Source organism: Macaca nemestrina, chromosome 3 (assembly GCF_043159975.1).
Source record: "Macaca nemestrina isolate mMacNem1 chromosome 3, mMacNem.hap1, whole genome shotgun sequence".
NCBI lineage: Eukaryota > Metazoa > Chordata > Mammalia > Primates > Cercopithecidae > Macaca > Macaca nemestrina.
Genome location: NC_092127.1, coordinates 50,354,396 through 50,381,367, shown reverse-complemented (window position 1 = coordinate 50,381,367; position 26,972 = coordinate 50,354,396). Strand labels below are relative to the sequence as shown.

The 26,972-nt window shown below is 37.7% G+C and overlaps 1 protein-coding gene across 17 annotated transcripts in view; it reads right to left on the bottom strand.

Annotated features, from left to right (window-relative positions):
* LOC105493260 (E74 like ETS transcription factor 2) overlaps positions 1 to 26,972 on the bottom strand; it is a 135,128-nt gene that overhangs the window by 22,991 nt on the left and 85,165 nt on the right. For 7 of the 17 annotated variants that reach the window (XR_011620962.1, XM_071093018.1, XM_071093022.1 and 4 more), the window contains 2 exons: positions 2,902 to 3,015; positions 1,345 to 1,518 (listed from right to left, as the gene is read on the bottom strand). Coding sequence is in view for 16 of the 17 variants with exons in the window: in XM_071093018.1 (XP_070949119.1) it covers positions 1,345 to 1,518; positions 2,902 to 3,015 (288 nt within the window). In the remaining variant the exon portion in view is untranslated. Of the gene's footprint in view, positions 1 to 1,344; positions 1,519 to 2,901; positions 3,016 to 12,007; positions 12,494 to 13,456; positions 15,288 to 26,972 lie in introns of those variants that run through there. The other 10 variants (XM_071093019.1, XM_071093021.1, XM_071093023.1 and 7 more) reach the window with 6 other exon arrangements.

The following is a 26,972-nucleotide window of genomic DNA, read 5'->3' as shown; positions in this document are numbered from 1 at the left end:
CCATCGTGCCCAGCATTAAATCTAAACAAACATTTCTTAAGTATTTTGTGACAGCTCTCATTGGATGCAACCAGCCAAGTGCTATAGCAGGCAGTGGGTAAATAAGGCTATTTATATGTATGCCTTTTGTTTTTAAATGATTACATCAGGAAGTAATTCTTCCTCCTAAATTCTCTCATGTATACCTCTCTCGAGATGCATATAATCTATATGTATTGCAAGTGGGAAGACACTGTCTTATTCTCATCTCCCTTACAACAATGACCACAGAATGGTACACACTGTGGCCATCTGAAACACTTTATTTAATGAATAAAAGGAAATACCATTATTTCAAATGCACCTTTATTTTTACCTTTATTTTACTCTAAAATGTGAAGAGTTAGAGAAGAAAGGAGAATTAGGTGAGTACTCAATTACTTAGAATGTCATTTCTTTCCAATTTTACCCTTGATTTCAACAGAAAAAGACTCACTGCCCATGTCCTCATGATGTTGAAAATGTGCTATTGGGATGAGGGGAGCAGAAATTTCAGCAGGAGTCAAATAGTAAGTGGAAATGCTCTTTACCCACTGGTGAGTTTATGCTAATCAGAAGTCTCTATCAGCATTCTTAGTGCTTCAAAGCAGAAGGCATAAGGTAAAAACAGCATGATATATAATAAATGATATATAATATATAGTATATATATCACACTATGTATCATATATTATATCATATATTGTATCTATATATATTATATACATTGATATATAATATATACAGTATGACATACATATATATATCTCTCTCACTGTTTATTTAGGTTTTTTGAGATAGGGTCTTGCTATGTTGCCCAGGTTAGCCTCAAACTCCTGGGCTCACGCAATCCTCTCACCTCCTGAGCAGCTGGTACTAAAGGTGTGCCTGGCTTTTTAAAAAATATCCATGAAAGCAAGAGAAGACAAGACTTTGTAAAATAAAGAATAAAATGGTGTGTGTGTGTGTGTGTGTGTGTGTGTGGTTTTTTTTTAAGTAACCAAGTACCCATAAAAGGATCAACAAGGAGAAGATGGAGTAAGACAAGGTGCAGGGAATCTCTGATCTGTCTTCTGTGTGTCGAACACCTGTTAGATATCATTGTCACACAATTATCCTCAAGCCTTACATACTATCTCCTTTAAACAGTATGAGTATGTTAAAACACTAAATTAAAATCTCAATGTTGATTATTTGAGAATATCTAGTTAAGATAACATCAATCTTAAATCTACAGCATATACTATTTTCTATGTCCCTTGATGAGGAAAAAGGTAAGAAAAAAATTTTCACCTGCCTTCTCAGAAATGTATAAATATACTCTACCTTTTTTCTTTTTCATTGGTTCATGGCTATCTGGTGATGTTGGAATAGGAGAGGTATCCATTGGTTCAGACTCTTCAGTTGACACCTCCACTACAGTTTCTGTAATGACATCTGGCCTCATAGCAGCATGGATAAATTCTGGAGTTGATACACAAGGAGGAACAAACACTTCCACTATAAAAAAAAGTTGAAAAATTAAAATTTCCCACCCCCATCAATGTTTCTTATGTGGATAGTTCAATATTTAGAAGAGGTGAGATTTATTAAGAATTAATCAAAGCAGGATAAGAGCTAATTTGCTGAATATTCAATATGATTTAAACTATACAAGGAAAATAAATGCAAGGAAAATCAACTTAAAGGAAAAATGTTAATTCTCTGGGTAAAGCAAGGACCATGAGTAGTCACCCCACTCTTTCACACTTATACTTTCAAACTCAATGTAGAAAAATTCTAAATTATTCTAATAGTTGTGAAAGCATTTGAAAATAATAGTATAATAGTGAGTTAGTTAATAATTACTTTCTATCCACTTAGCCATCATTATTTTTTAACAGGTAATATGTGGCTCAAAATTTCAAAGATTTGTAAATATGTACTCAGTAAAACACAAGCACCTATAGTTCATTTTAGAATATGAAAAGGAAAACTTGCTCATTACAGACAAGAAATATTACCTTTCAGTATTTAAAGTTTTATTTAATGTAAGAGTCCTGATGTTTTAGTCACCAAAACAGTAGGTACAGATTGTTATCTGGTATTCTAGCACATACAATAATGTTGCCCTGGCTTCCTTCGAATATGCACAAATAACCAAGATAAGACATTTCTATTTCAATTAAGAGATACACTTAATACATACTATCTTAGATTAATAGATTGACCAAAAATGCTGCAAATTTATTCTCGTATCTCTGAGTAATACACAGGATTCTATTCAAATTAAGAAGTATGGTTGCTCTTATTGTAAATCCCAACGAGAAGGTGAGCTAGTCTTTTTGTATCAAGTCAAATTAACATTTGGGCATTAAATTTAGGACAAATCAGAATTGTACAAAATGACTATCAAGGTTGTTCTTAAAGACTAAGAGGAACCACAAAAAAATAAAAACTCACAATCTGAAAGATGTGTGAAAAATATGGCGAAAGTTCCCTTCTCTCTCTACCATATGTGGTTCTCTGGAGTTACTGCCTGTTTATCATTGAATAAAGGATTGAAAGTGGTCCTAACAGGCAACTGCTCCCATCTATCATACTCTGAAGGACTATGAAGGCTTATAACTTGTCCAGAGTTAAGGAAATAGACATTACAGTATAAATAGCTATTTAATAAATATCTGTCTACCTATAGTGGGTATTTTCTGTATCATTTGTTAGGAAAATTAAGTATTTAAGACTTGGAGGCCTTGACAAAGTTCAATTACTGCTGTCATATATTCATGTATAATGTATCTTTGAGAATTCCCAACAATCCCCTTGGATTAAAAAAACAAAACTTTATTTTAGACATATGAAGTAGTATGACACATTTAACATAAGAATGAACAGTTTACATACCAGGACTTCTTGAATCCCTCAAGCAGGTAGGAGATTCCATATGAAGCAGGGCTTCAGCAGCTTCAATTGTCTTATCTGTACAGTGTGCATTACTGCTATGAACTGATGCTTCCACTGGAGGAAAAATAAGTTCTACTCAATTAAAAATACACTAAACATATGACTAAAACATATTACTAAGAAATAAACATATTCACTCCTGAAAGAGAAATGAAAACTAAATAAATATAAAATAACACGAGTAACTCTAAGCCATTGATATCTATTTGTCTATATAAATTACAGAAATAATTTTTTAAAAGCTAGTATCTACATTTTATAAAATGAATACTGATATAAAATGAATGTTGATTATAAAGTTACCAATGACATTGATTAGAAATTACTGAGAAGTTGGCCAGGTACGGTGGCTCACGCCTGTAATCCCAGCACTCTGGGAGGCCAAGGAGGGTAGATCACCTGAGGTCAGGAGTTGAAGACCAGCTTGACCGACATGGTGAAACCCCATCTCTACCAAAAAATACAAAAATTAGCTGAGCATGGTGGCACACACCTGTTAATTCCCAGCTACTCAAGAGGCTGAGGCTGGAGAATTGCTTGAACCCAGGAGGTAGAGGTTGCAGTGAGTCGAGATCGCACCACTGCACTCCAGCCTGGGCGACAGAGTGAGACTGTCTCAAAACAGTAACAAAAGAAATTACTGAGAAGTTTCTGAATCTTACTCAAAGGAAAACAAAGAAAGATCCTTGAAATTTGAACCCTGCATCAATTTTAGGCCAATACTAACTTGTAGGAAGGGAGGAAGGGGCAGGTAGAGGCTGGTTGTAGATTAACAACCCTGTGAGGGCAATTACATATTTTGATGTATCATGCCAAGTTAATTTAATTTAATCAATAAATTAATTTAATCAATTAATTCAATTCTTACAGACTCTCTTGAATGACTGAGTAAGCCCTCCATATCCAAGGGTTCCACATCAGCAGATTCAACCAACCTCAGATTGAAAATATTGCAGGGGAGGGAGAGGCAATAAAAAAAATTCAACAATTAAAAATACAATGTAAATACTACAGCATTTTGTATAAGGGACTTGATTGAGCATTCTAGGATTTCAGTATCTGCCAGGTGGAGGAGGCATCCTGGAACCAATACCCCAGGTATACTGAGGGACGACTGTACTCTCCAGGCACGGCTGCCTAAAGATGGATAACAACATGCATTAGATTTACTGCCAGAGTACTTGGGAACTTTCTTTAAAATTAACCTTGCTCTCTTCAGAGCCTCAGTGGGTTTTAACCTAAGACTTTTTTCTTAGAGTTTATTCTTCCCACGAAGCCTTCAAATTCTAACACCCTTTGTATTTCTCTTCTTCTAGCACTTCCTTAATGCTTTGCTGATTATGTTACTTGTAAACAATGTGTACAGCAGTGGTTTGAGCTTTCAGGTCCAACAGCTTGGGTTCCAGTCTCTGCCACTTATTTCTATTACCTGAGGTAAGCAACTTAATCTTTATCAAACTTCAATTTCCTGTTTCATAGGGCAAGAATATGATAATTTCTTATCATTCCTGTAAGACTGTAAACTTCTTGAGGTCTGGGGGGCTAGCTTAACCAATCTTTACATATGCCATGGTTCCCAACACAGACTTTTCATGTAGCAGACATGCAGATTTTTTTTTTTTTTTAAGACGGAGCCTCGCTCTGTTGCCTAGGCTGGAGTGCAGTGGCATGATCTCGGCTCACTGCAACCTCCACCTCTCAGGTTCAAGAGATTCTCCTGCCTCAGCCTCCTGAGTAGCTGGGATTACAGGCATATGCCACCACGCCCGGCTACTTTTTGTATTTTTAGTAGAGACGGGGCTTCACCATGTTGGCCAGGCTGGTTTCAAACTACTAGCCTCAGGTGATACAACCGCCTCGGCCTCTCAAAGTGCTGGGATTACAGGCATGAGCCATCACGCCAGGCAGATATTTCTTTTAGGTACTGAATTAAGGACAACCCACTGACCTTACAGGAAAATCAGCAATTCAAGAACAAATGTTATTATCTTTATAATATATTAATTTCACACCCTGACTTAAAATATTGAATAATTATCTTGGTAAGAGGTTCTGAAACATGAATATTTAAGAGTCTCTAACTTGACAGATTTTTCTAAGATATCCCCTAAAGGAACTAAAAGTAAATGTTTATACAAATTTCATAAAGTCATATTACAAATTCATAAGCACTACACACTAACGATATGAATCTTTTAAAACTGTTTCCAGGAAACTTTTAATTGGGGGGAAAAAATCCAGTTAGTCTCAAAGTTCCCTAAATGCTAAAGCCTCAGTCTTAAACAACAGTCATTTGGAAAGCATTTATTTCAAAAACCCAATGACTGTTTTACCACCTGTTGCACATCATCCACAAGGTACTGGGTCTCTCCAGTTGCTCTTTCCATTTATGGAAATCTGTTCAAAGCTAAATGGTTCCAGAGAGGCAGCCAAACCTCTAAGTAAATCTATCTTTAGGTGACCCTGCTTACTCTTATCTGCAGCTTCACTGAAGCAAAGGATTCAATCAGCCTGTGTAGTTCAACTTTAAGAAAACTTAGCATTATTAAGTATAAGATACATTATTATTCTCAATTATTTTTTTCAAAATGCCTCCCTACAACACTCACATACACTAAGAAAAAAAACCTTGAAAAGCAAATTCTCCAGTTTTTAAAATTTATTCTAGCAAGCATTCTCTTTAAAGTCTGCTTGTGTTGCAATTTAGCTCTTGTCTTAGGTGCTATTAATAAACTATCCTGGGTAAACTAATTCCTTATGTAATTATATTAAGACACACCCTAAAACTTTACCATATTAAAATCAGAGCTTCAAGTATTCAATAATAATACAGCAAGAGAATTTTACCAGATTGTTTAATGTTTCAGCTTATAAACAAAATGAAATTTGCCTAACAGTTACTTACATATCACGTGCCCTGAATTCTTAGGTAGTTTGAGGCACATTTTCAAAACCATGATTTTGTGTTATTAAAATTGTTAGGTCAATGGAAGTTTCTTCTTCAAGGGGTAATTTTTGCACATATTTATGACCTCGATTTCCCCTTCCCCCCTAAAATTCAACATAATATATCTCAGAAATATTTTAGAGTAAAATACATACACTTACTTAGAAAATTTACTCATTCATACTTTAAATTTAGGATGAGAACATAAAATAAGCATAAATTACCTATGAAGTTATCAGCCAGAAGATCTAATACTCTATGTACAACTGACAAATGGTTGCTGACATTTACCATGTGCCCAGACCCTGTGCTATAAACCTGACACAAGTGTGAACAGATCTCCGGCCTCATGAAGCTTATACTACTATAGGTTGGGCATGCCTTATCCAAAATGCTTAGGACCAGAAGTGTTTCAGATTTCGAATTTAAAAACAATGTGTCTGCACTATATATTTCCAGTTGAATATCCCAAATCTAAAAATCCAAAATGCTTTAATGAGCATTTCCTTTGAGTGTCACATCAGTGCTCAAAGTTTTAGATTTTAGAACGCTCCATCTATAGTTCAGAGAGCATCAAAAACATAAATGGAAGATATTTCAAAACTAAATAAAAATGTCAAATAAACTTACTTTGTAAGTTAAAAGCATGTTAAGAGGAACACTGATTACTTTTTTGCTGCTTACTAATTTTATCTTGTCATTTTTATTTACTAACTAAAATAATGCAAAACAGAAAAATCTAAGAGCCTATTCTCAGATCAATTTACAATAATGTACTAATGCCAGTTTCCAAAACTTAACACATTTTGTAAAAGTGAGCACTATCTTTTTATTTTTGTTTACGTAAGTAACTTTTTACAACAGAAATTTAAGAAATATTTCTCCTACTTGTTTCTGTAATTCAAAAAAATGCTCTTTTGTTCAGATCAATAATTCAAATAAAATTTCAGCTATAATTTTGCACATTTAAGAATAAGCATGAATTTAACAGTGTTGTGCAATCAAAGTAAGAAAGCTACAAACAAGAGCTGAAAAGCAGAATTCCTTATCTTACTTAAAACTTGACTTACTGGTATCTTTATCTACGAAATTTATGGAAGGAAAAAATAAATAACTCATTTTAAAAATAGAAACAATGGAGCTAAAAGTAGTCTGACAGGTATCATTTTCTAGTTACCACTGGTAGTGGGTATTGTTGGTCAATTCCCCTTGAAATAAATTTCAAGAACTGTTTTACTTTTTATTACAGTACCAAAAATAACATTTGCTCATACCTTCAATTTAATATTGGTAAATATCTTCTTGTTCCATTTCTATCTTTCTAATCAACTGGTGTTTGTATGGTACTGCAGACTATTCCAGACTCACTCAACAGCTGTTACAAAATACCAAACTTGGTAATTAAGTCTGACAAGAGGCATACCTCTCAGCTTTGCATAAGAGAATGCTGGCAATGGATCTAGTTCATAAAAATGTTCTCAAGTCAAAAATAAAATTTAGTAGCAATTTAGTTTGAGAGCAGTGAAAAAAAATTAGAAAGCAGTTCATTAGGTGATAGTGGTATTCCCCTATAAGCAACACTATAAACTAATAGTACAAAGTCTTCACTCAACTACAGTACTGATTTACCACTACTTATCCTCTAATACCCCAAAGCAATACCAGTAATAGGTAAATGAAGAATACAAATAAATGCAACGAAAAGGGGGAAAACATAATTAAAGGTCTGGAACACTCCATCTTTACCTTTTCCCCCTTGACCTTTTAATCAATATACTTGCATTATAAAGTACAAAAAGAAAAAAAGAATGGCTTTTCTTTTTTTCAGTACTCTCGGAGGGGGAGAGCAAACTGCCCTCTGCAAGATGAAATCAGCCAGAAATTATTTTCTAAACCAGAGTTGTCTGATAAAAATAAAAGCCACATATAATTTTAAATTTTCCAGTAGCTACATTTGTAAAAGCAAAGGAGAAATTAATACCTTCATTTAACCCAGGACATTGAAAATATTTTTATTTCAATGTGTAATCAATATAAGGAAGTTTCCCACTGCTTGTTTTTGAGTTTAAATTAATTAAAATTTAAAACTGAGTTTCTTAGCTACATTTTAAGTACTCAGATACATGTGGCTAGTGGCTACCATATAGTACAGACCTAAAGAACACGGTAATTCAGCTATCCTCCAACTTTTTTTTATCAGAGGACACTTTTACACTCAAAATACTGAAGACCTCAAAGAGATTTTATCTGTATTTATCATATTTGAAATTACAAAGAAAATTTCAAAATTATTAATTCATTTAAAATAATACACCCATTACTGCAAACACAAGTAATATTTTTTATGAAAAATAACTGTTTTTTGAGACAAGGTCTCGCTCTGTTGCTTAGACTGGAATGCAGTGGCATGATCATGGTTCACTGTAGGTTAGACTTCCTGGGTGTGATCCTCCCACCTGAGCCTCTCAGGTAGCTGGGACCACAGGCATGCACCAGCACAACCAGCTATTTTTATTTTTCTTAAGTGACGGAGGTCTCAGTAGGTCGTCCAGGCTGGTCTCAAACTCCTAGGCTCAAGAGATCCTCTTGCCTTGGCTTCTCAAAGTGCTGGGATTACAGGCATGAATCACCATGCCTGGCCAAAAATAACTTTAAAAAAACAAAAAGTGAGTAGCTTTGTTTTATATATTTTTGCAAATCTTACTATACTTGATTTAATAGAAGGCAGGTGGATTCTCCTTCCTCTTTCAATCTATTAGAATAACTCATCTATACATAGCTCCTAACTCCTCTGTACACTTTTGAAAGTGAAAAGGCAAATAATGTCTTAGTATTATTTTCAAAACAGTTTTGTCTTTACAGATCCTGTGAAAGGCTCTTGGGACTCCCAGAATCCAGGTCAGAGCATTTGGTTTTTGAGAAGTGCAGCTGTAATTCATCATCAACTGTAATTAATAACAACCAAATTCTATCCCCAAGCTTATATAAGTTTTAGCTTCTAAACATAAACATCAGTGTGTAGATGACAAATTATGATTCAAGGCTGGGAGCTGTGGCTCACGCCTGTAATCTCAGCACTTTGGGAGGCCAAGGTGGGTGGATCACCTGAGGTCAGGATTTCAAGACCAGCGTGGCCAACACGGTAAAACCCTGTTTCTACTAAAAATACAAAAATTAGCCGGGCATAGTGGCTCACACCTGTAATCCCAGCTACTTGGGAGGCTGAAGTGGGAGAATCACTTGAACCTGGAAGGCAGAGGTGAGCCAAGATTGTGCCACTGCACTCCAGGCTGGGCGACAGAGCAAGGTTCCATCTCGAAAAATAAAATAAGTAATAATAAGAAAGAAAAATTACGATTCTATAAGTTAAACAGTATTTGTCTACTCACAGATAAAGAGTTTTTAAAAAGCTTTTCTTAAGCATCTCTTTGCATCCTTTTGAACATTTTGCTATAGATGTCACAAGGAATCAATCATTTTATACAATTATCAAACACAAGGAATCATTTTAAATAGTTACCAAAAACATTCTGCTGCCTGCCCTTCTCCACCAACCAAATTTGTTTCTAAAATAGTTTTATGTTGAATGATTCTGATTGGCTATTTACACACGGACTGATGTGACCATGTAACTCAGTTTTTACATGAATTTTAGTACCAATGCTGCAATGATTTGTGAAGGGTAATTTCTAAAATTCCTTTTCAAATGAGCTTTTTAAAAAGAAAACCAGTGTCATTCCTTGAGTTTCATTTTAATGCATCTATTCACATACTGCTTTTAACTTTTTTTATACTGCTAAATTTTTTTCAATTTGATCTTTTCAAGATTGAGACTACATATTCCAATTTACAGTAAATCAGAAATAATTCCAATTTCATAATCAACTTTAATAATAGGTTTTGTCAGTGAAAATATTTAGGCTAACTTTCCAGAAAAATTTCACCTTCATTTAATAACTGCATTGTTCACCAAAACTTCTAGTTACCTTATTTCGCAAATGTGAAAAAAAAAATAAAATAAGAAAAGACAAATAAAGAAAAAAGTCAAGGAAGGTATACTAGAGAATAAGGCAGAAATCTTCCAGAAAATCCAGACTGTACATATACAATACTTTCACATAAATATTAGGAAAGTAACAATGCTAGACATTTGTTTTTTCCTAAATTAAGCTATATACACTAGAAATAAGCCTAAATTATTAAATAAACTATATTACAGACTTAAACATATGAAGAGCCTCAAGTTACAATTTGGCACACATTTTTATTTTCAAAGACTGGATAAAAAAAGTTAACCTCCCAATTACATAACGAACGTATAGACATATTCACTCATATGGTGTAATATTAAAAAAAAAAAAAAAAAACCCAGGAGAAGCCTTACCTTTCCATTAAGTATTTCCAAGCCACTTATTTTAGAGCTTTAAAAGTCATTAGGAATCATCTAGTCAACCCTGTCCTCTAAGAGAAAATGAAGCCCTAAAGAGGTTAAGTCACTAGCTAGTTTAGTGACAGCTAGATATAGATCCTCAACTCTTCAGGTCAAGGCTCATTCTCATACATCATATTGTCCATGAAAATTTTCTAAAGTATTTCGAGACTTTACTACAAACATACTTTGTAAAATGACAGTGAGTTTTAATAAATAACCTTATTTATTTCATCCTTTACTCAGACTCCTCTGGCAGCATGTTTATAGCTAAACGAATGCAAACATGATAATGCCTCTAAAGGAAGAAAATAAAATCAAAAGTATATTAGAGCTTAACAGCTACCTTAACATGTGTAGCAACAGTGATAATATTAAGTGTTATATACTTGCTTACAAACAAGTTATGCTGAAAATATTAACCGAAAGCTTATCTCCTCTACAAGTTGTATAAATATCATTCTACACTAATCATCAACCCATTACAGCAATCACTGGAGCTATTTTTTCCATTTATACATTATATAGATTTTCACCTGTCTCCCCAGACTGTAAAATCTTTGTGAGGACAAATTCTCTCTCACACTTGATGACTTCCCTCAAGGAGATAAAAAGGTATTCTGTCCATTACACAAACACAAACTTTAGAAACATTATCCTACCAACGCTATTGAAAATTGGCAGCAATAAAAATTTAGAATCATGATTCCTAACCTTCTGGGCCATCTTTCCTCCCAAACTTTTAACACACTGAATAAACCTTGGGTAAATGAGCAAACCTCTCTCAAGTTTCCTTCTAAAATAAGGCTTGTAAGGGAGCTTCAGATTACATGAACATAATTGGTGAAATAACTTGAAAATAATTGTATGTAAAACATTATTTATAAAACCTTATTATCTTAAACTTTAAGATTCCCATATAGTACAGAAATGCAGTAGAGCTGGAAAACAGCACTTAACTTTTTGAAACCCCTTTATCAAAAGAACACAAAACTTTTGTCTTTTCAAACCAAAGACAGTCTTTTATATACACACATATACACTCCAAGGAAAATATCTACAGGCCATATTCAGTTTCGCTGGTAATTCCAAAAGCTTATGAAAAAAGAGTTTCCAATGGCAAAGTTAAGCCCTCCTACCTTTATAGTATCTTTCAAAGTTTTGATGCAAAGGCATTCTAAGGTTCTTTCCGAGCGTTCGCAGCTACTGGAAACAACATGTCTTGAACTGTACATATTCAATATTCAAGAAATATCATTGACCCCACAACTTCACGTATCATTAGTACCAATAACATAAAGCCAAAAATTCCATCCCTGAATTCATATTGTAGTAATGGACAATATATACAAAGGAATCAAGTTCTCATTGTGTTCTCTTACTAAAACTTAAGTTCTTGTTCTGACCAGAAAGCAACTGTCAAACAGATGTGTTTTAATCACTACCCAGTAAACTGTATTTTCCTTTGGAACCTCTGAAATACATATTATTACATTTTATAGAATAAAAGACTGGTCACCACTGCGTGGTATTCAATACCTATATATTATTTAAGACTTTTAACCTAGAGTGCTTCCGTTAACTTTGGATACACGTGTGTTCATGATTTCCCCCAAAAGAACTGAATCACAGAGTTTTGCCAGGCAAACTACTAATTTCAAGTCCCTTACCTAAAAACAATGGATGGAAAACTGTCAAGATCTTTTACAGAATTACTGTGTTCCCTGAATATTTCTCATCGTCCACTTCCCATCCATGGCAATATGAAATAGGAACCGGGAAGAGGAACATGTATGCTTACTATTACAGTAAGTAAACAGTATTCAAGCAGTGCTACATCGATTCAGAACCCTCACTGCGCTGTCTGCTATTAAGCAAAGCTTCTTTTTCTATGTAACTTAAGTCCGTGCCCTTCCGCTGCAGCAGTGGCGCCGCACATCCCCCACCCCTGCGGCCACTTCCGTGTTTACACTCCTCTTCCCTCCAATTCCATGCGTACATTGTCAGCTTCACTCCCGCCCAATCTTCATTGGCCCAGCGCGGGCCCGTAGTCCCGCCCCCAGAAATCAACGTTCTAATTTGGAACACCTCAGAGAGCAGATTGGAACCAGAGGCCTGTCAATCCCGTCCGTTCTGTCCTTTCCGAGGCGCTTCCGCTGTGGTGGGAGGTTTGGGGGGGAGGGGGGAAGGGGGCAATTCCGTGCTGAGACTTCCCTAGGGCCAAGACTCCCTCCCTCCCGCCTCACTCCTTAACATTCACCCACTGTTTACAAAAATAAATGTTCTTCTCTGCGCCGCAACCCTCCAGGTCAGGGGTACAAATATATTCCGTGTTCTTCCCATTCTCCCCCTAAAAAAAAACCCACGAGGGAAGGGGCATAAACCTAGTTTCTTCACAGCCACCCATTAAATGAGCAAAGGGAGGCGGGCCCCTGAAACATCATCCCGGTTACTCAACATTATTAAGTGACCCTGTCCAGGACCGTTACTCCCGAGACTGCATAAGGTGGGAATGTGCGGAGGAGGGAGGGTCAGAGCATTTTTTTTTTTGGCGGGTATCGGTCCACCGGACATCGCCCCTGGCTGCCTGGTCCATGCGGAAGTCATGGAATTGTGGACGAAGTCTGAAGGGAGAACCGAGCGGGGGTGGCGAGCGTTCCCTGGAGAAGCCCGCCGCCCCCGACCGCGGGCAGTAGCGGCCTCTCCGGCCAGACAGCGTGGCAGGCGCAGCCGAGAGACAACAGCCTCACTCACTTCCTGGTTCCTCAGCAACTGGGGTGAAGCGCACAACTCGTCCGCCCCCGAGTCCCCAACTTAACCGCGGCTCCGTTCTCCAGCACCCGCTGCCAGCGCTCCGCCCGGCAGCTGCTGCTGCTGCTCGCCGAACCCACCCAGAAGCGACAGCGCCGGATTCGAGGCAGGTTACTCTCCAAGGTGATCACTTCCTGATTCGTCGCCTCCATTACTTCATTCACTCCCCCCTTTCCCCCAGCCGCCCCAGTGACTGTGAGGTGGACACTGTACCCCCAGCACAGACTGCTACAGGGGAGTCACCCGCCTTCTGTGCACCCCCTCTCCTGCTGCACCGATGCACGGGAGAAAAGTTCCCCTGTCCTTACCGGCCCGGATGAGCAAATCCAGCTGGTTCGTGGGTCCCTCATGCAGAGACGTCGCCATGTTTATCCCGGGGCTGGAGCTGCTGCTTCACATTGACTTACACCGTGAGCAGCGGCGGCAGGGGAGGAGGCGGAACCCGCGGCCGGAGACACACGCCGTGCGACCGACACACACTCACGCACTCGCACACACTCCGACGCCCGGATCCTTGCGCGTCCTCCGACAGGAAGCCGAGGCCGGCCCGCCTCCCGCCGCCGGGCTGAGAAACCCCACCACCTAACGGCAGGGGCAGGGGCGGTGGCGGCGGCGGCGGCGGCGGCTGTGGCGGCCGCCCCAGCTGGCAACGCGATCCTTCCGCCCCGCGCCCAGACAGGAAGTCCCGGACGCTCGCTCCGGAGAGCGGCAGCAGCCTGCGGCGAGAGACACCTGAGGCTGGGAAACGGCTCCGGGAGCCGCGCGAGGACACAGCCCCTCGGCAGGAAGAGGCACATTTCACGCTCTGCGGAAGAAAAGTCTGCAATTGTCCCCCCTCTGGAAAAGAGCCATTAATCATATTTTCTTCCTGGAAGCAATCTAATACCTAGTCCTGCAGCTGTAAATAAAGGTGGCTATTTAACTTCTTTTGGCTTTTTCAAACCTTATGCAACATGTAACCAGTTCACTTGAAACATCTGCACTTTAACACAGGAACACCAACAAAAAAGTCATACCTAGAACATATTCTGAAACCTTTACTTGGAAAGTAAGGAGTTCCCAACTTTCTGAGACCAACTTCGTCCTTTTCCCTTAACAGAAGTGTCAAAGAGCACATTAAACGGGTACTTAGTAAACAGAACACACCAACCTCTGGAAATTAGACTCCCCCAATATGCTAAATCATGAAATTCATGTACCCTTTCATTTCTGTTTGGTTCATTTGGAAACAAATTTATAATGTCATTTACTTAAAAAAAAAATTCTTCCTGAAAACCTTATTACAAATACATATTAAAATACAATGGACGAGGGAGATAAATCGCCAATTTAATGACTAAATTTACTGAACACAGGAAATCAAACCAATATAATGACGACGCTTCATTAAAATGCTTCCCTGGTTTCAGAATTTCATAATACATAAATTGTTTGAAACAAAGGGTTATCCTAAAGTTGTTGGCACACAAAACTTACATAAAGGAACAGTGCCTCCTACAGAGTAAGTGCTCAGTAAGTATTTGCTGAATAAACAAAAAGATCTGGCAGTTACAAATTTAAAATAACAAGGTGACAATTTTTATGATCCGAATTAACTGTGTAGAGAAAAAAAGTTTTCAGTGGTAACATTAAAGCGATATCATTTCATAAAATCTTGCCCAACCTGAGTGTAGCATCAGAATGGATTTACATAACCCATGACTATTTTTTCTCATTTATCCTAATATTCATTTATTATCTTGGTCCTTTTATCCTACCCCTATGACCATGATCCTCACCCTCCCAAAAAAGAACCTACATGCTATTTCCAAAGTACAACTCCTCTTTAAATAAGGATCTCTTTCTTGAATTAGGTAAACCTGCCATGTATGGGACAAAATGAACTACATGGTAGCTTTTGTATTTTATTGCCAATCAGTTTAAAGTAAGCATCATCCTTAGCCAGGCATTGTGATGGGCCTCTGCACCTAGGGACTCAAGTCTGAAGCCAGCCGTTTTCTTGAGCCCAGGAGTTTCGGGTTGCAGTGAGCTATGATCGCACCACTGCACTACAGCTAGTTATTTGAGAACCACAGAGTTAGTCCACTTCTTCACTTTACACATTGGGAAACTGAGGCCCCAAGAAGTTACTTAACAAAGTTTACAAAGTATCTTATTACTTCAAGGTCAAAACTCTTATAAAACAGTCTTCTATAAAATTTAGAAGTTATTTAAAAAAAAAGTTAAATCCATTTTAATACTATTATATTTATAGTATTATAAACTGCAAAATGGTTGATTTTTTTTTAATGTCAAAGGTAAAGCAATGGGAAGTTAAGAGAGAAAAACAGAAGAAAACAGTTTTGAGAAGTGAATAATGCGAGAATAGGAAGAGGCCAAGCTGTCTTAAGTTTTTCTCATACAACAATGAAATTCAAAGTTGGTGTCTTGAGCATGTTTAGGGAAAAAACGGGGTCAAGAAAACCATAAGAAAAATATGTCTGTGAAGGACAAGTTGGAATCACGTAATTTAGGAGCACCAAGTAAAGTCTGGTCTGTCAACATCAGAAAATAGACAATAGTTACAGAAGTGCAGTCTACAGATGTACAAAGAAAAAAGATGAATTATTTCATATATTTTGTACTACTGTTTAAATGTCTGAGCTTTTTATGTTACTGATTTATTTAATAGTCAGGTTTTATAAAGTATTATTAAAATGAAGATGTTCGAACCCATAGTCATAAACTAATTCATTTATTCAACAAATTATTATCCAGTACTTACTTTAAGCAAGTTTCTGTTGTAGGTGTTTATTAAGCTGGTAGCACTAAATTATGTAACAAAAGGAAGAAATTAAGCCTTCTCAATTCATACAAAATTCCCCACCCACCAAGGGTGAAAGTCAGAGACAGTATGATACACAAGACTGCTTATATATGAAATTAAATAATAGGGTGTATATACAGTGGGTATAATTACCACCCAAGGATGTTAAATTATTTATAATTATAAAAGCCTTCATAAGGCATATATTTTTAATAGGGGTTCAAAGAGGCAAATTTTTGTTAATGAAATGTGTATTTTTTCTGAGGAAAAGGACTATGGCTAATTTTAGATTCTCAGAGGATCATCACTCCTAAAAGTAATTTTATTGTAAGTCTATGTACAACCATGAAAATCCTCTGATGAGTAAGGGTCCAGTATGTACTGTTTTTGATACGTACTTAGCTGTGATCTGACTTAGGTTCATGTTTTTTGCATTTTAACTTATCCCTGGGCCAGACTCTCCTTGAGACTTGTTGATTCTTCGCTTTATGATTGATACTAGACAAATCATTCTGTTCAATTCTTAGCAGCCACTCTTATAAGACTGTCAGCTAAGTATTGCAGCTAGTCATTAATTCATTCATTTAGTTATAGAAACAGGGTCTATCAAGGCTGGTCATCAACTCCTTGCCTCAAGCAATCCTCCTGCCATGGCCTCCCAAAGTGTTGGGATTACAGGCATGATTTGTGCCCAGCCCTGCAGCTAGTCTCTTCTATGGGTGTTAGACAAACAACGTTTTTTCTTTTCTTTTTGAGACGGAGTCTCGCTCTGCTGCCCAGGCTGGAGTGCAGTGGTGCGATCTCAGCTCACTGCAAGCTCCGCCTCCCGGGTTCACGCCATTCTCCTGCCTCAGCCTCCCAAGTGCTGGGACTACAGGCGCCCCGCACCACGCCCAGCTAATTTTTTGTATTTTTAGTAGAGACAGGGTTTCACCGTGTTAGCCAGGATGGTCTCTATCTCCTGACCTCGTGATCTGCCCGCCTTGGCCTCCCAAAGTGCTGTAATTACAGGCGTGAGCCACCGCGCCTGGGCACAAGCAACTTTTTAAAATAGCATCTATTAAGCACCAAATATACATGAGTTAAAATACTTAATTATCTCTATAGTTTAAACAACATTTATGACAACTGATTTCAAGGGTTTGAGTTCTTTATTATCATCGAAGAATATGTAGTATCTTGAATCTACTGGAAAAAAATTTGCAATTCTTGTGAAACTTTACAAGGGCCCATATATAATTCTTGTTTAGCATGTTTATGAAAAATTACAGGCTGGGCACGGTGGCTCACGCCTGTAATCCCAGCACTTTGAGGGGCCGAGGCGGGTGGATCACCTGAGGTTGGGAATTTGAGACCAGCCTGGCCAATGTGGTGACACCCCATCTCTACTAAAAATAAAAAAATTAGCTGGGTGTGGCGGCACATGCCTGTAGTCTCAGCTACTCGGGAGACTGAGGCAGGAGAATCATTTGAACCCAGGAGACGAAGGTTGCAGTGAGCTGGGATCATGCCACTGCACTCCAGCCTGGGACACAGAGCAAGACTCTCTCTTTTTAATTAAAAAAAAAAAAAAAAAAAAAAATTACAATAAAAATTTTACTGAAAATATACTAGTCAAATCTCATTTAATTCCAAAAGGAATATTTAGATTAACTAATGTTTTCTTCTCTTACAATACTTTCTGAACTCTACCCACTGAAAAATTCTTCAAATGTCAATACTGAGTTTTTAATTGCCAAATCCAGTGACCTCTTCTCAGTCTCCATCTTACTGCTTCTCCAAATATTGTTGACTACCCCTTTATTGAAATCCTTCCCTTCGTTTGATTTTCATGATAGTAAACTGTCTTTGTTTCTTCCTATTCCTTTTCAGTTGTCTTCACCCACTTCTACACAACCGTTAAACATGACTGTTCGCCCAAAGTGTGATCTTTAGCCGCCTTGTCTCCTCATTCTCCACTCTCTCCCTCTAGAGTGGTATTATCCACCCCCACCGAGGACTTTCTTTTTTTCTCTCTCTTTTTTTTTTTTTTTCCTGAGACGGAGTTTCGCTCATTGCCCAGGCTGGAGTGCAATGATGCAATCTTTGCCCACCGCAACCTCCCCCTCCCAGGTTCAAGCGATTCTCCTACCTCAGCCTCCAGAGTAGCTGGGATTACAGGAATGCACCGCCACACCCAGCTAATTTTGTAGTTTTAGTAGAGACGGGGTTTCTCCATGTTAGTCGGCTGGTCTCCAACTCCTGACCTCTGGTGATTCGCCCACCTCGGCCTCCCAAAGTGCCGGCATTACAGGCGTGAGCCACCACGCCTGGCCAAGGACTTTCAATACTATTACTATACTGATTCAAAAATCAGCATATCAAGTCTTGATTTACTTTTTTTAAAAAATATAGGTACTAATTTCCAATTGTATAATAAACATCTCTACTTGAATAACCAACAGATAACTAAAGATCCTTTATCTACAGATTTCATTTACTCTATCAGTAACCATCATCTTACCAGGTTAGAAAACTTAGTCATCTATGTTCCTAGTTTAAGAACTCATCTCTTATACATTTTTAGGGGGATTTAAACCATATAGGAAATTGCTAAAAATAATGTAACATAGTCATATCCCCTTCTCAACCAGAACCTACAACTACTCATTTATGCTGTAAGACTGTTTTCTCCCTAAGAAATAACATATAAAAGATGAAGATGGCATTTTTGAATACGACCCCCAGACACCCTTCCATCTCTCCAGAGAAATTGCTATCATGAGTTTAGTGTATATTCTTCCATTCTATTTTTTATACTTTTACATGCATATATATTTACATATGTACATATGTGTTTGTGTATGTATCCCTGAATGACATATAGTATTATTTTACATGCTCTGGGTACATAAATGACATTAAACTACATATGCCATTCTAAAATGTATTTTTTAACATTCAATATTTACATTCTATCCATGTCAGTATAAGTAAATATAGCTATGCTTTTTAAATGCTACAAAGTATTCCAATGTATGCATTTACCCCATTTTATTCATCACATTATCTAAGTTATTCATCACATTATCTAATAAAGTTATTCATCACATTAGCAAAGAGTTTTCATTTCTCACTTTTATAAATAATTCTGCAAAAAAAAAATTGTTTTCTTAAACATGTATGGTAGAGTCTCTCCACATCATATACCAACAAACAAAGTTTCTAGGTTATAAAATAAGCATTTTCTTTTTTTCTTTTTTGGTATGGGTCTCACTCTGTCACTGAGGCTAGAGAATAGTGGCATGACCATAATTCACTGCAGCCTTGAACTTCTGAGCTCAAGTGACCCTCCACCTCAGCCTCTTAGCTAGGACTACAGTCATATTCCACACCTGGCTAATTTTTAAAAATAATTTTAGAGGGTCTGTCCATGTTGCCCACGATAGTCTTGAACTCCTGGTCTCAAGATAGCCTCCCATTGGTCTCCTGAGTAGCTAAGACACACACCACTACACTCAGCTTGTAAGTACAATTTTAATTTGACGTAATTCTGTCCAAAGTGGCTATGCAAGTCCAGTGGTTTGGTAGAGTTACCATTTTTCTCACATGCTTGTCAATCCAAGATATAAGCTGAAATTTTAAATTTCTGCCATGTGTTGAGTAACAAGAAATTTTTCATTGTTGTATTAACATGCATGTATTTAAATATTAAGGATAAATGTTTTTCATATACATTAGCTGGGCATGGTGGTGCACGCCTGTAATCCCAGCTACTCCGGAGGCCGGGGCAGGAGAATTGCTTGAACCTGGGAGGCAGAGGTTTCAGTAAGCTGAGATCGTGCCACTGCACTCCAGCCTGGGCAACAGAGCGACATTCCATCTCAGAAATAAAATAAAGTAAAATGCTAAAAAAAAATAGAGCCGGGTGCAGTGGCTCACACCTCTAATCCCAGCACTTTGGGAGGCCAAGGTGGGTGGATCACCTGAGGTCAGGAGTTTGAGACCAGCCTGCCTGAGCAATGTGGTGAAACCTCGTCTCTACTAAAAACAATACAAAAATAAGGTGGGGGTGGTGGCGGGCGCCTGTAGTCCCAGCTACTGGGGAGGCTGAGGCAGGAGAATGGCGTGAACCCGACAGGCAGGGCTTGCAGTGAGCCGAGATTGTGCCACTGCACTCCAGCCTGGGCGATAGAGCCAGACTCCATCTCAAAAAAAAAAATAATAATAATAATAATAATAGGCTGGGCGCACTGGCTCACGCCTGTAATCCCAGCACTTTAGGAGGCCGAGGTGAGCAGATCAAGAGGTCAGGAGATCGAGACCATCCTGGTTAACACAGTGAAACCCCGTTTCTACTAAAAAATACAAAATCTTAGCCAGACCAGGCGGGGGGTGCCTGTAGTCCCAGCTACTCAGGAGGCTGAGGCCGGAGAATGGCGTGAACCCGGGAGGCGGAGCTTGCAGTGAGCCCAGATCGCGCCACTGCACTCCAGCCTGGGCGACAGAGACTCGGTCTCAAAAAAAAAATTATAAATAATAATAGGCACACACACACAAAATTGAATAGAATAGTAAATAGTAAAGAAATTAAAACACAATACAAAACCTTCCCTCCATGGAGAAAAAAAAAACAACCCAGGCTTGAATATTTTTTATGCAAATTTTAGCAAATTTCAAAATTACTTCTTAACTTACACAAGCTGTTTGCAGAAAATATAAAAATAAGTGAAAGCTACCTGGATTATTTTATGAGCCAGTGTAATCTTGATTTCAAAAGCAGATAAAGACAAGAAAAGAAAATTATGGTTCCACTTCACTTATGAATAGATTCCAAGACTCCTTAACTTAAAGCAATGCAAAGCAAAATGATGAGTAACATTTATCCTCAAACTCCAAGAGTTCAACATCTGGGAAGCCATCAACTGACCATATTAAAAGAGTAAAAGAGAAAATGACTTATCAAATGCCAAAAAAGCACACAATAGGACTCATAGTTACAAACAAAAGGAATAGAAGAGAATTCCTTAAGTTGGTATATACATTACATACTAAAGACTATAACAATTTCAAGTTTAAACTTCAGATTACATTCCCTTCAAGATTAGGAACAAAACAGGGATGGCCATTAATATTATTAATCTTTTTACAATATCACTTTAACATAATACTGGAGTTCTTGACTAATTTTTTTTTTTTTTTTTTTTTTTTGAGATGGAATTTCACTCGTTGCCCAGGCTCACTGCAACCTCTACCTCTTGGGTTCAAGCAATTCTTCTGCCTCAGCCTCCTGAGTAGCTGGGATTACAGGCATGTGCCACCATGTCTGGCTAATTTTTTGTATATTTAGCAGACAGGGTTTCCCCAGGTTGGTCAGGCTGGTCTCGACCTCCAGACCTCAGGTGATCCACCGCCTCAACCTCCCAAAGTGCTGGGATTACAGGTGTGAGCCACCGTGCCCGGCAACTAACATCTTAAGAAACAAAAAAGAAATAAGATAACAGGAAAGACAAAAGGAGGGCTGAGTTGTCCTAGCTAAAGCCCTCCTGGACCAGTTAGTTTCCAGCTGATCCACAGATGATCCTAGATACAGGACCAAAGCCATCACAGCAGAGCCACATAATTAGCCCATAAGTCTGATGAAAACAATAACTGGTTCTTGTTTCAAGTCAATAAATTCTGGAGTGGTTTGTTATGCAGCACGAGGATAAAAGTAAGGACTGAAGGTTATTTATTATCAAGTAAGTAGAAAGGTAAGTAGAAAGGTAAAATGTGGTGAATGTTTAACAGGGAATACTCTGCAGCAGTTTGAGCAACAAATAAGATATACGCAAAGCAACATGCAAGGATATTAGGAACAGTGCTTACTTTAAAAAGTAGGAAACAAAATAAGATACATAACACCATTTATATAAATTTTAATTATATACAAAGGACATACAATCTCAACACACTAAGAAAATATACATTACTCAATTTAAATTTGATGCTTATTTGGGAGGGCGGAAGATGAGACTGTTGTGTAAAAGATTAAAGTAATGCCATTTTTAAAAATGAATAAAATGAGGGGATATGAAATAGGGATCTAATTTTAGATTTCTTTATTTATCTTTATATATCTTAGAGTTATTCTTAGCTCCCTAGTAAAGGGTGGTTTTTTTTTTTTACTATGTTCAATGGGATTTTTGTTTCACTTCTTATTGATTATTGCTCCTGCCTACGGCAAACTCGATAAAACTTCTTAGCAATGTTAACAGTTTATCTGGATCATCTCTTAAATTTTATGTGTTAATTAAGTCATCTGTAAATAATAACAATTTTGTTTCTTCTATTCTGATCTTTATGTCTTTTTTTTTCCCTGTCTTATTGCATTGGCTAGGACATCCAATAATAATTCTAGTTAGTAAAGTTGATAGCTGGCATCTTCTTTCTCTATTAAGCATGATTTTGCTATAGATTTTTTTTTTTTTTTTTTTGAGACAGTCTTGTTCTGTTGCCCAGGCTAGAGTGCAGTGGCACGGTCTCAGCTCACTGCAACCTCCATCTCCCAGATTCAAGCAATTCTCGCACCTCAGCCTCCCAAGTAGTTGGGATTACAGGTATGCAACACCACGCCCAGCTAATTTTTGTATTTTCAGCAGAGACAGAGTTTCACCATGTTGGCCAGGTTGGTCTCAAAACTCCCGATCTCAAATGATCTGCTCACCTCGGCCTCCCAAAGTGCTGGAATTACAGACGTGAGCCACTGTGCCAGCCTGCTATAGATTTTTAGTATGTACTCTTTATCAGGTGCCAATACAGATTAAGAGTCTTTTATCCTCAGCAGATTTTAATTTTTTTTTTTTTTTTTTTTTATACAGAGTCTCACTCTGCCACCCAGGCTGGAGTGCAGTGGCACGATCTCAGCTCACTGCAAGCTCCACCTCCCGGGTTCACGCCATTCTCTGGCCTCAGCCTCCCGAGTAGCTGGGACTACAGGCACCCACCACCACGCCTGGCTAATTTTTTGCATTTTTAGTAGAGAAGGGGTTTCACCGTGTTAGCCAGGATGGTCTCGATCTTCTGACCTTGTGATCCGCCCTCCTCGGCCTCCCAAAGTGCTGGGATTACAGGCTTGAGCCACCACGCCTGGCCCGGATTTTACATTTTAACAAATGTTTGTTTGAATCTATAGAGATGATTACAGGAGTTTTCTCCTTTAATCTAGTCACATGGCTACTACAATAATTAACTTTTTAATATATAGCCACCTTTGCCTTCCTATTATGAATTTAGTCATTATGTATTTTTAAATCAATGATGGATTTCATTTGCTATTCGTTATTTAGAATATTTGTAGCTATAATTGGCTGGGCATGGTGGCTCATGCCTGCAATCCCAGCATTTTGGGAGGTCAAGGCTGGCAGATCACTTGAGGTCAGGAGTTCAAGACCAGCCTGGCCAATATGGGTGAAACCCCATCTCTACTAAAAATACAAAAATTAGCCAGGTGTGGTGGCATGTGCCCATAATCCCAGCTACTCAGGAGGCTGAAGCAGGAGAATCGCTTGAACCCAGGAGGCAAAGGTTGCAATGAGCCAAGATCACGCCACTGCACTCCAGCCTGGTCGACAGAGCAAGACTCTGTCTCAAAAAAAAAACAAAAAAACAAAACAAAACAAAACAAAAAAACAGAAAAAGAAAAGAAAAAAAAAATGGAATGCTTTCAATGTTATTTAGCCATAAGTATTTTAACATTTTCATTTCTTCTTTGGTCCACTAATTTTTAGTTTCCAATATTATTAAGTACTTTGATTGTCTTTTCATTGTTTTCTAATATTCTTGCATCATGACCAAATATTTATTTGATTTTCTTTTTAGAGAGAAGGTCTGGCTGTCACTCAGGCTGGAGTGTAATGTGTCCTATAGGTGAGTGCCACCATGCCCAGCTGATTTATTTTTTACACAGAGTCTCATTATATTGTCCTGCCTGGCCTCAAACTCCTGGCCTCAAGTGATTCTCCCGCCTCGGCCTCCCAAAGCACTAGGATTATGGGCATGAGCCACCATGCCTGGCTGAAATAACATATTTTGTATGATACTGATTTTCTAGACATTATTAATATTCCTCTATGGAATAGTACATGTTTAAAAACTGACTTACATATAACTAAAAAATGTTTAAGTTTCTATTAGGTTAGGTACAATGTCCTATATATCTCCAATTTACAAAGTTTGTTAAGCCCTTTGTAGTTGAATTCTTTGATACCATTTTTAATTTTGTATATGCTTGATTTTTTCCACTTTGACAAAGACCTCCCACTATTTTGTAGACATGTCTAGTTTTCCTAAAAATTTTTGTTTTAAGTGGTGTTTCAAGGCTGTGTTGCTAGATGCATATAAGTTTATGATGATTTTGTCTTCTAGATTGTTCCTTTTAGCAATATAAAGAGTATCTCTCTGTCCCAATTAAAAATGTTCACCCTAAATTGTATTTTATTATACCTGCTCCCTTTGATTAGTATTTTTCTGGTAAACATATTTTTCTATTTTTAAAACTTAATTTTGGTTTATCTGTTACATATCAGCTGTTTCCACTCATTTAATTTTGCTTTATGCATCTATTATAAATAACACAAGTTATTGTCTTGTGATCGCAATAATTTTAATATAATTTCTGATATATTTTGTACTTACTTCTACTATCTTGACTTATTATTTCTATTCCATCATTTTATTCTCCTTTGTTGCCTTTTGTTAAATTGGTAAAGTTTACTCCCTAACCTATCCCAAAGTTATTATTTTGAAAGCTACATCTTCTATGTTCTGGATGTTTAAGATAAATGTCCCTCTTTTCACTTCTCATCTTTTCCAAATAATGTTTCATACAGTTCCTATTTTATTCAAGGGCCATCACAATCCAGTCCTACTGTACCTTTACCTGTCTAGCATTATCTCTCAACCATACCTGTCTATGTAGCCTAAACTCTAGTTAAACTACACTGATGGGCAGTCTCTAAATAAAATACAAAGTTCTTGGCAATCCATTCTGGTTCATGATGTGTTCTCATTCAATAAACAAATATTTTATTGAAAACCTACTGGGTTCCTGGCCCTGAGAAATTCCAGAAAACACAATGGATATAGTCTCTGACTTTATGGAGCACAGTGTGGAAACATTAAGCAAACGAGCACAAATATAAATATAGTCGAGTAAAACTTCCTGAATACATGAATTCAGGTAAGGCAACTGATAATTGGCTCCCATCTTCCATCCTATCCTCAAAAAGCAGTCACAGGAGTACACAACTACCACCAGGTGGCACCAAACCACAGCTGGACCTTAGACTGATTTTGGATACCTTAGTCTGAATTCTGGAACCCATTTCATACACACACCTCTTCCTCCTATACCCAGACTGACCCGGGCCATTTCATTAACCTCACATTAATGCCAGGTTTTATGTGATTTGAATTTCTTGGAAGGTATTTACTACCTAATGGTGGGAACTGAATGCATCAAAAGTTGTAGGTGCTAACAATAAAACACATTAAAGAATGGAGGGCTATGATAAAAAATAACAGAACAGTCCTAATTGAGATTTAAGAATATCAGCCAAGGCCTCTTTCTCTGTGAGAAAGTGACATTTAAACTATAATCTAAAGGACAACCAGGAGTTAGAAATTGAAAACTAGAAAGTAATCTACTCCAGACAGAAAATGGCATGCATGAACACCCTGTGGAGGTCAAGAGTTTGGATTAATGGAAGGATGAAAGGAGCACTGTGATTACAATAATTTATATTGTGAGGGGAAGGGATATTATATAATTCATCAGAGTACAATGCTTGAGCTTGGGCTCTGGGTTAAATCCTTGCTTCTACCACTTAAATAGCTATCTAGCCTTGGAAAAGTTATTCGGCCTAGGGTTGTTGAGAGTGTGAAATATGTATGTTAATATGTAAAACCCTAAAAACAATTCCTGGCAATATAGTAAAGAAACTTTAAAGGTTAGAGCTTTTTTTTTTTTTTTCCTTTTTTGGGGGGTTGCTATTATTATTGTTTCTAGATGAAACCAAATTATTCAGTGTCTTAAAGACCATGTTAAAAACTCCTGCCAGGCGCAGCAGCACATGCCTGTGGTCCCAGCTAGTTGGGAGGCTGAGACAAGAGGATCGCCTGAGTCCAGAAATTCTGGGCTATAGTGCACTAAGTCAATTGGGTATCTGCACTAAGTGTGGCATAAACGTGAGGGACCACAAGGTTGCCTACGGAGAGGTGAACCAGACCAGGACAGAAACAGAGCAAGTCAAAACTCCTGTCCTGATGAGTAGTGGGACTGCACCTGTGCATAACCACTATGTTCCAGCTTGGGCATCATAACAAGACCGTATCTCTTTAAAAAAAAATTTTTTTTAACTGCATCCATTGAAATACAGAAAAAAATAAAAATTAAGTGAAAACAATTTTAAAATACTCCTGAATTTTATCTTAAGTGCAATTAGAATCCACTGAAAGATTTTAGGTAGGGAGTATCACTATTCCACTTACAAATTTATATTTTAAATCACTTTGGCTACTATGGTGAGCACAGATTGCTGGAGGTAGGAGGAAGAGGCAATAATGAAAACAGAAAGGCTGATTAGAAGGCCAAAGGCCATCAACATAGCTCATGTAAAAAAAACTACAGAGTGAACTAGCCTAGTAGCAATGAAGATGGGAAGACTCAAGGTATACTTCGGAGGCAAAATTAACATGATATGGTAATGGACTGGGAGAAGGTAGGAAAAGGTATAAATGAATGACTTCTCAACTAGAAAATTCTTTTCTTCGAAATGAAATTTTATTTATCCTCCCAAACTCAACTAAAATGTAAACTTCCCATCACAATAGCTAAGATCTCTCTCCTTCACTCTTATAACACTAATATTATTAAACCTTAGGTTATAAAGAATTGTTTCCTTATATATTTTCCCCACAAACGAGTGAGCTTCTTTACAGGAGGGGCCATATCTAATTTCTTGTTCTAGTTCACATAAAAAGAACACAGTGCCACACAC